Source organism: Amyelois transitella, chromosome 4 (assembly GCF_032362555.1).
Source record: "Amyelois transitella isolate CPQ chromosome 4, ilAmyTran1.1, whole genome shotgun sequence".
NCBI classification, from domain to species: domain Eukaryota; kingdom Metazoa; phylum Arthropoda; class Insecta; order Lepidoptera; family Pyralidae; genus Amyelois; species Amyelois transitella.
Genome location: NC_083507.1, coordinates 7569305 through 7584142, shown reverse-complemented (window position 1 = coordinate 7584142; position 14838 = coordinate 7569305). Strand labels below are relative to the sequence as shown.

The 14838-nt window shown below is 35.2% G+C and overlaps 1 protein-coding gene across 1 annotated transcript in view; it reads left to right on the top strand.

The window, feature by feature from the left end:
- Window positions 1–14838, top strand: part of LOC106136926 (cyclic nucleotide-gated cation channel alpha-3) — a 91701-nt gene that overhangs the window by 35847 nt on the left and 41016 nt on the right. Inside the window, exons 3-4 of the mRNA XM_060954551.1 lie at window positions 10726–10866; window positions 14654–14838. Coding sequence (XP_060810534.1) covers window positions 10726–10866; window positions 14654–14838 — 326 coding nt within the window. The remainder of the gene's footprint in view (window positions 1–10725; window positions 10867–14653) is intronic.

Below are 14838 nucleotides of genomic sequence, written 5' to 3'. Positions count from 1 at the left end.
ATGCAGCCTCTCCAGCGTACAATGAAAATTTTCGTATCGATCTGCCTCAACGTATCCGATACTAATAGATAATGATATATTATGATTGATACGGTATCTCAGGATATAAATATCCAAGCTGGTATTGAGATCCTCTCTAAGTAGTTTGTACGTATTTATGAAATTGCGATTGAACTTTAATTACTTATGTGAATGAGGAATAACAAAACTACTCGTATATAGATAGTAACTTAAATATATTTACTATATATACTATGGACATTTTCTTTATTATATTCGCTCACAGCTCCGCCTGCATGAAAAATGGTTCAGTGGTTTTGAAGTGAAAGGCGGACAAACAAACATACAAAATCATTTATAATATTAGTATAGGTTTCATGATATCTTCTTGCTAGAAGTCGTGGAAGATGATACGCGAGCCAATGAACTTAAAGCTGAGGAGGCCAAGGACCGAAGTAGAGAGGGGCTTCTAATAGCGTAGCGGTGGAGGGTGCCACCACCGTAAAGATCGGAGAGATGAGACAGATATTTCATTATAGGTATATTTAAAAGAAAATAGCTTAAGTAGAAATTATTAACAGAAAAACGTAAGTAGATATAAAATGAGTAAATTCAGTGTACTTTTCTAAAAAAAATTATCCATATAGTTCTAGCTATCATTTTATCCCAAACAGATTGTTCACTTAATGTGATCATATCGTCTTTTTCATACGTTGTGTAATTCTGAATCTTTAAAAAATTGGCCAGGTAAGAGGGAATAATATATAGTAAATTTTCTTAGGTTAAACGTGCAGTCTCCATTAGGCCGCCGGTGGAGAGGTTCGAGGGCCTGTCTGTTGTTTGCCCAGGGAGCCAAGGGCTCTTGTCCTGAGCGCCGCTTTAACAAGTGTTGACTGGAAGAGACCTGGCCTATACGTAAAAAGAGCCCACCTCAGTTGTCATACTTTAATAATTTTTGTTCAAATTGATAAAATGTATGTAAATTCAATACAAATATCAAGTTTATATCCCTTACGGGGTAGAGTTTCCAGTAGCCCGAAAAAGACTCAAACGCCATGGACAGCTGAATGGCTTAATGATGGAATGGAGATTGAGATAGTGACAGTTGCTAGCCATCATCTAAACGAAGAATCCTGAGTTTATAAGTCTTTCCCTTGATTGACTTTTACAATCTACGCGGAAAGAGAAGGCCTAGCAGCCTAGAGTATCCACTTAATTATTCTGGCACCCTTGGCTGACACACGCGGCACGCACGTTTCTATTTTTCGCTACAAACAGTAAAAAAAAATTAAATATTTTTACTTTCTCATAATATTTTCGTTATTATCTAGATCAAAATAAATACAATAAAAAAAAAGATTTGCAATATTTGAATTAACATTATGTTTTAAAACTTTAGCAATGTTAAATGCTTATAATTCTAAAGATTTGCAATTTGGTAAAATGGAAGTTTCATCGAATTACGTTCCGGGCCAGAGTATCAAGCAAGCAATTGAGCAGGCACTCCTTGCAAATTTCAGCTGATTACTATAGCATACTCTCCTTTAGGTAATCTACATATTTATTTCTATTCTTGAGAGAAAAACGCTGTAAGAAAAGGGAGGTTTCATTTTGTTTATTATCGCCTTTGCCAGTAAATTCCAGCGAGACTTACAATACACATAGGTATTATAATATACCTACTCTATGTAAGAGATATACTAAGCTCGCATTGTACACTTGTCTCGCAGTGAGCAAACCTCGTTTGACCCGACAGCAGTCGTAAAGAGGCGAATTAATCGTTCCTGTCTCAAAATACCTCCCGTTATATTAGTCTTACTGTAAAAATGTCGCCCGTTTTCATTAAGACGTGAAATTAAATTAATTTTGATTCATTTTATGTTAATATAACTGTATGCATGTTGATAAATATGGGAAAATTGATTATAATCATTACATTATCTTTGATACTGTTTAAGTTTATTATTTTAGTATAAGAAAGACTTCTTTGGTTTGCCGTTAGGCGCTAGTGTCTATGTAAACAATAATTGTAAAAGGTATAACTAGATGGCGTTAAAATATTTTGAGTTTGTTTTGAAACGCGATATGGTTTACCTTATGATTTATTATATATGTTTGTGGCTTTCAAGCCTCGTGGCTTCACGATCAGCCCATACGGATCAGGATATTAAACATTGGTCCTATCGTATCCGGATATTTTGGCGCTAGCGGCGCATTGGATCCAGCGCACCTATGGGCAGTGGATCGCTGTTCGGGGCGCACTTCATCGGGTGACAGGTGCAGGTGTACTTGTCAAGACCTGAAGGCGGCGGGGCGAGGTGGATCTTCCCTGGCGAGGCAGAGGTGACCCAGAGGCGAGACACAGGAAGACTTCGAGGCGAGGCCGAGGTGGTCTTGCTTGAAGTAGTGAAGTGAAATTGCAGTGAGTGAGTGATTCAATCAATCAATTGGATTCAACTGTGAGTACTTTGAAGTCATAAGTAGTCAAGCAAAAGTAACCCTTAAATTGTAGAAGATTTGAACTTTAACTTTTAGTGCTAGAAATTAGGACTTAGAATAGTTTTCCCAACTCTGTTGAGACGGGGAACCTATGTCCAATTTCACCCAGGATTTATTTGTAAAAACACTTGTAAAATTTTCACGATTTGGTGTGAACTTAGAAAAATAATTTCAATTTTATTTGGACTTTGAAATATCTGACAAGAAACAAAAGCTAGTGAACATTTATTGAACTTATAATATTTTCAATAAGTTGTATCGTTTCATCTTTGTATTCAAAAAGTATATTTATCATTCAAAATGGAAACTTTACTATGTAAACAGGATGATCTTAAAGAAAGAATAGAAAAGTCATTCATAAATTATAAGAAATCCCCTAAGGAAAGAATTAAAGAAGCTTATGTTGAAACTAGGTTAGAAAATCTTGAAACGCTTTGGCTTGAATTCACGACTAATCATAAAAAGATAGTAGGTGTCAAAGAATACAAGCAAAGCACTTATTGTAAACAAGACATGTATGATAGTACAGAGGATATTTACATTGATTATAAATCTGAATTGAAGTCTGTTATGTCACAATTTAAAGAACCAAAGAAATGTGAACAATCTACTTCTAATTACAATGAGTGCAGTACACAATCACAAGTTCGTTTACCTAAAATAACAATACCTAAATTTTCAGGAGATTATCTGGATTGGCCTAGTTTTAAAGACATGTTTACTTCGCTCATTCATAAAAATCAGTCTATTGATAAAGTACAAAAACTTCATTACTTAAAAGGTTGTTTATCTGGAGAAGCCGAACAAATTGTAAAACATATTTCTGTGTCTGAGTTAAACTATGAACGTTGTTGGAATCTATTAGAGTCTAGATACAATAATAAAAGATATTTGTCACATTGTATTCTAAAACGGTTGTTAAGTCAAAAGAATATTGTTACTGAATCGGCTAGTGGTTTAAAAAGTTTGTTAGATACTACGATTGAATGTTTGGAAGCTTTGTCTAATTTACAAATACCAGTTGAGACATGGGATATTATTATTGTTCATTTGATGTCATTAAAGTTAGATACTGAATCTAAAAGGCAATGGGAGTTAGATGTTTCTAATATCAATGGTACAGATGAATTACCTACATTTTATCAATTTAAGGAATTTATTGGGAACAGATATCGAGCGTTAGAATTTATTGAAGGTAAAAAATCTCAAGGTAACTTTTCTAAACCTAAAGTACTTCACGCTGTGACAAATGAAAGTTGTTGTTTTTGTAATGAAAGTCATCGCATAATTTTTTGTAAGAAATTCGGAAAACAAGACGTTGATAGTCGTCGTGAATTTGCTAAAACAAATAAGTTGTGTTTTAAATGTTTGGGTGCAAGTCATTCAGCTAAATTTTGTACTAGCAAAAATAATTGTCGTATATGTAAACGTTCACATCACTCTCTTTTACATTCCAGTGTCGGAAGTACATCTGGGACAGGTATTTCTGAGGCCAATAGCGTTCAGAATACTGATGTTAAACCACTCATCGAAAATAAAGCGGTTGCCAAGGATTCTGGTAACTCAGTGGGAGAGTCCTCAGTCGTGTCATGTTTTTCGGCAGATCGCTCTATTAAAGAAGTATTGTTAGCTACAGCTTTGGTAAGTGTAGATACACAAAAGGGTATGCAAACAATCAGGGCAATTCTTGACCAAGGCTCACAGGCGTCTTTTATCACAGAGGCAACTGTGCAGTTTTTAGGATTGAAGAAAATACCAATTAAAGGTTTTGTTTCAGGAATTGGTGAAAATTCTCAATTATGTGCTAAGTCAATTGTTGACATAAAATTACACTCTGTCTTTGATAAAAATGTCGTTATCACGGTAAAGGCGTATGTTTTAAATTCAATAACGAGCTTTTTGCCATCGAAGACAGTGGCCCTTGAATGGGAGGAATTTAAAGATTTGCAACTAGCTGATCCTCAATTCCATACACCTAATAGAATTAACATTCTATTGGGAGCCGAGGTATACGGCATGGTTTTGCGTGATGGAATAAGAAGGGCTTCTAGCGGCACACCAGTTGCCCAGGCGACATCGTTGGGATGGATCGTCTCAGGTGCTGTAAAAGAAACATCTTCAGCCTCGAATAACATCGTGGTTATGCATGCGCATATTGATGACAATGAGATGTTGAAAAAATTTTGGGAGCTTGAGTCTGACGCAGGGTTGAAGCAGGATCGTATTCTGACAGTAGAAGAACAGAAGTGCGAAACAATCTTCACAGAAACTACTCGACGGGATTCAGAAGGTAGATATATAGTAAAACTTCCATTACGAGATTCTGAAAATATGTTACCTTCAAATTCACGAGAGATTGCTGAGAAAAGGCTGCTGTTGTTGGAAGCAAGACTCAAGAAAAATGAAGACCTGAAAAAAGAATATAAAAAAGTTATCGATGAATATATAGAGCTGGGCCATATGGAGTTGGTTCCTGACTCAGAGAAGAATAAAGTAAATGCTGTTTACTTACCACATCATGCGGTGGTAAATTTACAAAGAGATACAACCAAAGTGAGAGTTGTATTCGATGCATCCTGCAAGGGAAAAAATGGTAAATCATTAAATGATGCACTAATGTTAGGACCTACCTTGCAACCGGAACTTCGGCATTTAATAATCAAATGGAGAACTTACCCAATCACACTGTCAGCAGATATTGTAAAAATGTACAGACAGGTGAAAGTTGATGAAGAACACGTAGATTTACAGAGAATTCTGTGGCGTGATAATGAATGTTCTGAAATAAAAGATTATCGATTATTAAGAGTCACATTTGGTACAGCATCTGCTCCTTACCTGGCAGTTCGAGCACTCCAACAGGTAGCACATGATGAGGGTGGCGTCTATCCAACTGCATCTGAAAGAGTAAAGAATGATTATTATGTTGATGATCTTATGTCAGGTGTAGAAACAGAGGCTGAAGGAATTAAATTGTATGAGGAAATGAACAAGTTACTTGGAAAAGGTGGATTTACGTTACAAAAGTGGACAAGTAATAATGATGAATTTATAGAAAAACTTAAGGAAATAGGAAGGAAAAAAGATGAAAAAGGAACTAATGTAAAGGAAGTTCTAAATTTAAAAATGGATTCTACAATAAAAATACTTGGACTTACCTGGTGTCGCGAAGAAGACTCGTTCAAGTATGTGGTGAAGTTAATGCCACCGAAGATACCTGCAACTAAAAGAAGTATTATATCTGATATTTCTCGTCTATTCGATCCTTTAGGTTGGGTCGCTCCCAGCATTATTATAGCAAAAATAATAATACAAAAAATGTGGTTGGCTGGAGTAGATTGGGATGAGGAAGTACCAGATAATATAGTTCAAGAATGGTTTAAATATCGAGAAGAATTGTTAAAATTAAATGAAATTAACTTACCTCGATGGTACGGCACACGCAAAACTGATGAAGTTGTAGAATTACATGGCTTTAGTGATGCGTCAAAGTTGGCATACGCTGCTGTGGTGTATATTCGCATCATAGACAAGGATGGTAAAATACATGTCGCTTTAATCTCAGCTAAGACTAAGGTGGCTCCAGTTAAGCAAATTTCCATACCACGCCTGGAACTTTGTGGAGCAGTTTTGGTAACAAGGCTGCTAATTGAAATCGCGGGTGTTCTTAATGTGGAGAAATCTAACCTCCACGCGTGGACGGACTCAACTGTAGTGTTAGCATGGATTAATAATCATCCTAGTCGCTGGCAAACGTTTGTGGCAAATCGTGTGTCTGAGATTGTCACGACATTAGAACCACAACAGTGGTCGCATATAAGCACTAAACATAATCCAGCAGATTGTGCTTCACGGGGAACACAACCTGCTCAATTGGTAGAAACACCAATATGGTTTTCTGGTCCTGATTTTCTTCATGAATCTTCTATTACCTATACTAAACTTAAAACTGCTACAACAGATTTGGAGCTGGCAAAAGTTCATTGTAGCACGGTAGAGCATTCAATAATAGAAAGGTTTTCTTCTCTCACTAGACTCATACGAGTAACAGCATATTGTCGACGTTTTTTGAAGATGAAGTCTCCTCGTCAGGCTGTTTCTAATTACTTAACTAGTGAAGAATTGTCTTCAGCTTTTGATTGTTTAATAAAAATAATACAATACGAACACTTTGAAAAAGAAATAAATAATATAAAATTAAAAATTGATATAAATAAAAAAAGTAAAATTCATAATTTAAATCCATTTATTGATAATAAAAATATATTGAGAGTTGGTGGTAGATTAGAGTTTTCATGTTTACTTGAATCTCAAAAACATCCAATTTTACTACCCAAATGTCATTTGACTTCATTAATCATTGCTCACGCTCATCAAACCACAATGCATGGTGGTTATCAACTAATGTTGAGTTTTTTGAGGTCAAAATATTGGATTCTTGGCATGAAGCAATTGATTAAAGGACACATAAGAAAATGTGTCAGGTGTATAAGATTTGCAAAGGCCCCTCCAACACCATTAATGGGACAATTACCAACGGTTAGAGTGACTCCAAGCAGACCGTTTGCGAACAGTGGAGTTGACTTTGCCGGTCCGATCAACATGCGATCAGCTCGAGGACGTGGACATCACTCCTACAAAGGTTATATCTGTTTATTTGTTTGTATGTCCACCAAGGCTGTACATATAGAGGCTGTTAGTGACTTAACAACTAATGGTTTCTTGCAGGCATTTAAAAGGTTTGTTGCTCGTCGTGGTCCTTGTCACAATATGTACAGTGACAATGGAACTAATTTTTTAGGAGCATCCAGAGAACTCGAGCGTATGTTCCAGTCTGAAAAAAGGGATATTTCTCGAGAGGTAGCAGAGTTTTTGGCAACTAATGGAACCAGTTGGCACTTTATACCTCCTCGAGCTCCTAATTTTGGAGGCTTATGGGAGGCCGGAGTAAAGTCGGTTAAAGGTCATTTAAATCGTGTAATTGGCGATACGACACTCACTTACGAAGAAATGTCTACGGTTTTGGCTCAAGTTGAAGCTTGTCTAAACTCGAGACCTTTGTCGCGTTTGGATAAGGAAAATGATATAGGCATGATTTTAACTCCGGGACATTTTATTACAGGTGATACGTTGGTTACTGCGCCAGATTATAATTTTCAATCTTCTAATGTTTCTTCATTACGAAGATGGCAGCATACCCAAAAAATGCTACAGGATTTTTGGCGTTGTTGGTCAAAGGAGTACCTGGCTCAGTACTATTGTAGATATCGGTGGTCAGTACACACCCCCGAACCTGGTATAGGGGAGGTAGTTTTGGTTAAAGAGGATGGCTTGCCTCCAAGCCGTTGGTTATACGGTGTTATTGTTGAAAAACATCCGGGAAGAGATGGTGTCACCCGGGTAGTTACCTTGAGAATTAAAAATTCTCATATCAAGCGGCCAGTCTCAAAAATCATTGTACTTCCCGTTACTTCATAAGAAGTTATTGTTTTGTTTTTGAATACAGTCCATTGCTTTGTTTTTTGTTTGTATAAGTTAATTGATAACTTTTGGTTTACCCACTAATGATAAATCAGGGATCCCCTCATGGTGGGCGGATATAAATTGAAGGACAACCCTGGGTTTGTCCTTGGTGGGCGGTTATGTTTAAGTTTATTATTTTAGTATAAGAAAGACTTCTTTGGTTTGCCGTTAGGCGCTAGTGTCTATGTAAACAATAATTGTAAAAGGTATAACTAGATGGCGTTAAAATATTTTGAGTTTGTTTTGAAACGCGATATGGTTTACCTTATGATTTATTATATATGTTTGTGGCTTTCAAGCCTCGTGGCTTCACGATCAGCCCATACGGATCAGGATATTAAACAGATACACTGGATTATTTTACATAACTTTGATTCTTTTTTGAGCCTAAAATTACAGGAGCTTACTTTTATACAAAATTATTTATTTACATCTATCACTACAATTTAATTTATAGACTTTTTATAAAATTCCTGACTATCTTGAACCTTATCGATTTAACCAAATGTTAGAATACAGTTATACTATATATTTTGCTAAACATTTCTATTTTATAAAATAAAGTGTAAATAAATAATACCTACCTACGCTTTTTAAGAACAATTCATACAGAAAATAACAAAGGAATAAATAACAATAATTATATGTTGCCTTTATATGTTGTGGAAAATTTTCAAGTCGAGCATCTCAATACCGCCAAACATAACATTGAATGTATTGAAACGGCTATTGAAATAATATCGATTTGAACCGGCACGGTTCTGAAACGTTCGCGTCTTGGCTGCGTATTATGTAACATACAGTAGCAGACTTCAGGAATAAATAGATCTGAAACTGCACTATGAAACCAATTTCAATTAATTTTTTAATGTATGTATGTGTTCGCATGTTTAATAATCTGTTTTTGGCACTTCAAAGTAAATGTAGCTTTGCATTCGCCAAGGGAGTGGGACTCAATATAGGAAGATTACTTATGTTCTATAAACGATTCCTCTCCTACTTTTTAGATAAATTTTCTTATAAAATTGTGTTTGTTCAGTTTGTTTTTTTTATTTGTGTGCGGCAAGCGATGTGAGTTTTTAAGCGAGTAAGGTCACAAGCTCAAATAACGGTTAATATCTAGAAAACTGTCGCAGTGCTGGAATCGAAGTTTTAGTTGTTCTCATGATAAAATAATTATGATAAAGTTTTTATTTTTCTAAAGTCTATGCAAGGAGCAAGCAGCACAGCATCGGCGGCAGACCCCGCCGCATTTCTGAGCGGTTTATATCTCGTTTCACGGTACGACAGCTCGAGCCGAAGCTCTTTTAGCCCCGTCCCGATGTCGCATTGGCAAAACCAATTTCTACCGGTGGCTGCCCGCGTGCTACTAAGGCGATTGAACTTCAAACGAGTTTTCCCTTTCTGAAAATCTCATATCTACATGTAACTTTGTAGATTACCGCAGGTTTTGGGATATCGGCTTGGTATGATTGGTTCTGTTTGCCTGGATAAGCTGATTCTTTTTGTTGGTTATCTATTCATCCTTCTTTTAGTATATCACACCTGTGTACTAATTAACTTGATTTTTATTTGTTTTATTGATCTATTTTACTAAATTTTATAAAGATATAAAGTTTTTAACTTTGTTTGTAAGGGCTAATCTTCGGAAATATTAAACCGACCATGACAATTCTTACACTGTTAAAAGGTAAATTGTCTGCAGTTATTTGCAAGTATGAGCTATGTATGTACTTAGTTTTTTCTGGTTCACTTGGAAAAAAATGCTCTTGTTCTCTGTAAATAAATATCAGCAATAGCAGTATTGTTCACTGTATTAATGTCTTGGGATGTTGATGTAATTTTGTTAATTAAGAAATAGCCATTTAAAATTGCGTACCGTGCCATTATAAATAAAGGTTAATACCTGTTATAAAATATAATGACCCTACCAGGACTATGGCTGATACAAAGGAAAATAATAATTATATGAGGCTTTTATTTACATGCTCCATATAGAAAATGGATGATACGCACGCCTAGAGGCGTATCAAATATATTACTCGCAGATATTCGGTACGCGCCTCGGAAGAGATGCGAGGCCTATTATATTTCCATAAAGTGTTGGGATCATGTCATCTAAAACTGAAAAAGCTCTAATGTGTCGCCTATTTTATTCATAGAAACTCAAACTATCGCAGAATTAATATTAAAGGTGCACAAAATTGACCTTCGGCAATCTATATTTACAATTTACGATACGATATTAGCCACAAATGTAGACACATTTTTATTTGCAAAAAATATAGAGTTCACCACCTGAGGAAAAGCTCGGGTCCGCTTTTCTTCACGATTCTGGATTGGGTAAGTCAAGTTTTTACAAGAAGTGACTCCCAGCTGACCGCCGACAGATTGATCCGCAACCTTTCCGGGGGAACTAACCCTTAACAGTACATGGTTGCAGGTAATATGCAGATTTCTTCATAATATTTTTCCCCAACGCAAGAGCACTTGTCAGCAATGAAATGAATGCTACGTATGTCAGAAAAGTTATTCATACACGCCCACTGCAGGAAGTAAAGTGCATCTAGAACAGCCACGCTTGTTTGAGCTTTGCATTCAACCGACGATGCTCATTCAGCAAAGTATGTACATATATAACCCTTGACATATTAAGACCTATTGTATCCCATACCCCAGCACTGACCACAAACTTTTGTCCAGATTAAAATTGCTGGGCGCAAGCGAAGCGCCTCTACTGAGCGGTTGGCGCAGCACGCCGCACACGCCGCATGCGCCTGCGACGCCAGCGCCGCACCACTCGCACAACCACCTCGCACCACCCCACTGCAACGGCACTGATAGGTACTTTGCATGTTTTATCCGTAGAAGATAAATATATCGTTTCTTATGCCTCCTGGAGTTGATTCCGGTTACATCATATATGCTCTTGCGACGCCGCAAGAGCACGGTACTATGCATGCACCCTTTGTAGATAATTTATCCTTAACATACTTATATAATAGAGGAAATATTTTTTATTTTTGTACTGATACGTTTGTTTTTCTTTTTGTTCATAATAATTGCATTATCATCATATTTTATAATTTATATATGTATATTTGTTATTAACAAATGAACTCAAAAAATAATTGGACCGAACCCAAACCTTTAGGCTTGGAGGAGGAGGAGATATTTAGGATACGTGTGTGATCATGAACCAGATATTTTAAGGGAATCTGGTCTTGGTGAAGTTGGGATCATAATTACACGTTCTATTCTTTGTTGATACGAATCCCAAATCACTACCTTTTATTGATAGCTAGTCTTTAAACGAATTATCCCGTCATTTTTTCATTCTTGCGGGAATTTCGCAAATTCCTCTGTTTGTGTACCCCTTGAAAGAACACAAGAAACCAATTGTTTGACCAAGCGGGTTTTGCTGTCAGTTATACGTCAATCAATCAGTAAGTGTCCTCTTTTATATATTTAGATTATTAAATCTTTATTAACTTTGTCTGACATGTACTTTTATTAATACTAATTTTTATATTAATTTTACCCTTCCTGTAACCACAAATCCCCAAGGAACTTGAATAACTTTGTCAAATTTCTGTTAACTGCGGCAATAGTTTATTAGATTATATATTGTCTGTTATATTTTAATGTTTAGTAGTGGCTTTTTTTTATTAATTATTGACATTTGTGACAATAAAATTCAATATTATAATCGAGTTGATTTAAAAGATATTATGTTTTAGTTTATTATTTGTATGATCAAATAGAAATCAAACCAGGAAATTGGCAATCTTTAAATGACATACAGAGGCTTCCGAAAAAAGGAAATTGAACTAATGATTTTCCTTATTCCGAGCTAGTCCCATGAATTTAACAGCGGCAATAATATTCTCATTACTAAAGCGATGCTATGAATACATACTAATTACAAAGTCAAACACAAAGCCTACTGAATACAATGAGAGGGTAATCATTTCGCATCGTCACAGATTAATAAAGACCCTGATTATATGTTATTGTTCATTTGTGTTGCAATAAGTACAAAGTCATGTTTTACCCATCGTTAAGGGAAGTTTTAAGTTGACGGTCATCATGTAAAACTTAAGTACTTAGTATGAATAAACTGTTCTGGATTCTACGTGTGATTTTGGACATAAAAGATTACAAAAAACAAGCGAACAATTTATCTACTTATAGCCTAATAAGTCTTTTTTAAACAGAAGATGTGTTAGGGGGTAATTTTTTTATATTATAATGTTTCATCCTCCGTATGCTCGAGGTGGGCATCATCAAACTGAGGTATATATACGTATGAGGTTTAATAATAATGATTAAAATTACACAGATGCTATCCTTCAACTAAGATTCCTTAATTCATCATAAAATAATAAGAATATTGTTATTTAAAACAATAGTATACCTATTGGCCATCATCATCGAACAGACTTCATACCATTACACTCAAAAGTAAATACAAAATTTTATAATGAACTTCATTCTCAATGGCCGACGACAGTTTGTTTTTCATCAAAACCTAACTAAGAATATCAAATATAAAGGTTAATTATAATTACTGTCAAAGCAAAATCGTACATAAAACAAATTACAAATAAACAAAATCATTTACAAGAAAAATGGTAGAGTCTGCGAACGCAGCAACTGAACAAAAAGGTCAATAGAGATTCCGTAGCTCTTAATGAAACAGTGAAATGGCGAAATTGTAGCCCGCTCTAATAAACACGTTAATAAGCTGTGTTGCCAGCTGTCGAAATGGAAATCCCCGTGTGTACATAATTAAATAAATATGTCAGCCGCAACCGATGCGGCCAAATTAAGGCACCTACATTCTGGTATGTTTATTAACGAATAAGCTTCGTTGGACTTGACTTGATATACTTTACTGAAATTGCCAAATGAAGTTCATATTTTACATATATTTTTTTGTTTTAACTTACAAATTGAAATCCTTTTTGTTACTTTATATTTATATTAAACAATACAACTGAAGGTATATAGATCAGATAACTCAGATTAGCTATAATACAGAATTCTAAAGCGTTACAAAAATGCTTACCAAACTTGATTATAGATAAAAAAGGAAGGACAATTAAAGAATTCCTTTATTTATAGAAGTGGTTCCATTTATTTTATCAAAGACTTCGATTCTAAGAGAGAGACAGAATACAAAAGCTCAGTTTTTGTCCACTTTGATCAAACTTTGCTACAGTTAATAAAAAAGTAATATCAGAAGTCTGTTGTTTACAAATTATGAAATATTTACCCATATCTGGTTAATATAATTAATAAGTTAATAAATCAATGATTAATTAATATATCCATCGTAACCCTTCGCTCGGTTGGCTTCAATACCCCTATTGGGATTAATTGGATATCCATTTGATATCTTTACAAGGAACCCTCAGGTGGTAATCCTAATATTAATAAATGATTAGTAACTTTATACAGTACACACATCTTCACTCAACAGCTTAATTCCACATAATCGGCTAATGCAAGCCATTTCACGCGAACCTATATCCATTACTAATGACTACTAAGTTAATTGTTTTGATACCTTCATATTCAATAGATCTTTATCTATAGAAATGGTGACTTCTGTAGAGTAGTTGGTGCGTTTGCCTCTGAATCAATTGCCGATTAGATTATTAACTTTTTTTTTTAACAAGTCTTCAATATATTAAGCTCTTGTGTTACTGAGAGCACATTGAAAAAAAACTTCTTAGAGATCTTGTTAGTTAGACTCCCAAATATTCCGACGAGAACGGGTAATCTACAAGATTTCTTTTAAGGCCTAGGCAAATCAATAATTCAGATTTTCAATAATTTCACAACGACAACAATGGCGTGATCACCAAAAATCAGTTACCTCTTTATTATTCTGTTTTGATAAAAACCGCAAAGATTAGAAAATTTATCAAAGATCAGGGTCATTAAGGATATTTAAAAAAGTTTAAAACTGTTATCAGCCCAATACTAGCCAACTTTATTTGATCTGGAGTATATAAACATCTTAAAAGTATTAAATAATACTAGCTGCTATTTTGTGCATAATGGTGATTTACTAAGTATTCAGTTAAACGTTAAGTAATTCATAACTCGTTCCATATTCAAGCTTACTGTCAGTACTGGTTGAAGAGTTTCTAACTATTAATTATTGCTAACTAGCAGTAAAAGCAACTCTGATGAATTACATTACATTAATGTTATGCTTACGAAGATCCAAGATCTGTCTGGTGAGCTTTAACTCGAGGTTAAGTGCTGAGCAGTGAATTCAACAGATGAAATGCAATCAGAAATACACTGTAATGAGAGATAGGTTTAGCTTACGTTCATATGGTACCAACTATAAACTTTTAACATCGCATAAATTTTACTCCACTTCTAATTTTCACTTTACTAATTACCCGCTCTGTTGAGTGCCAGAAGAAAGCCCATCTCTTTTAAGAAAAATGTGAAAATATTCTGATGGTTAGTAGTACAAGTAGAATGCGACGTACACATTGCCATCTCAGTAATATGTTTTCTCGCCTTTTATCAAGAAATTAATAAATTAAATCAATTAATTATATTTCATTTTAATTATTTATTTTTAATAATACCGTTTTGTCCACAGTAGCAGCAGAGGACTCCGGCGGAGGTCAACGTATGCTAGCGGTCGCCTGCGGTCGGGGCCACATTGGTCCTTCGTATTCGACCCTGCGGGACGGCTGTGCTACTATTGGTCTATGGTCGTCTCCTTAGCCTTCCTCTACAACCTTTGGGTTATCGTTTATAGGTTCGCCTTTCAAGAAATTAATG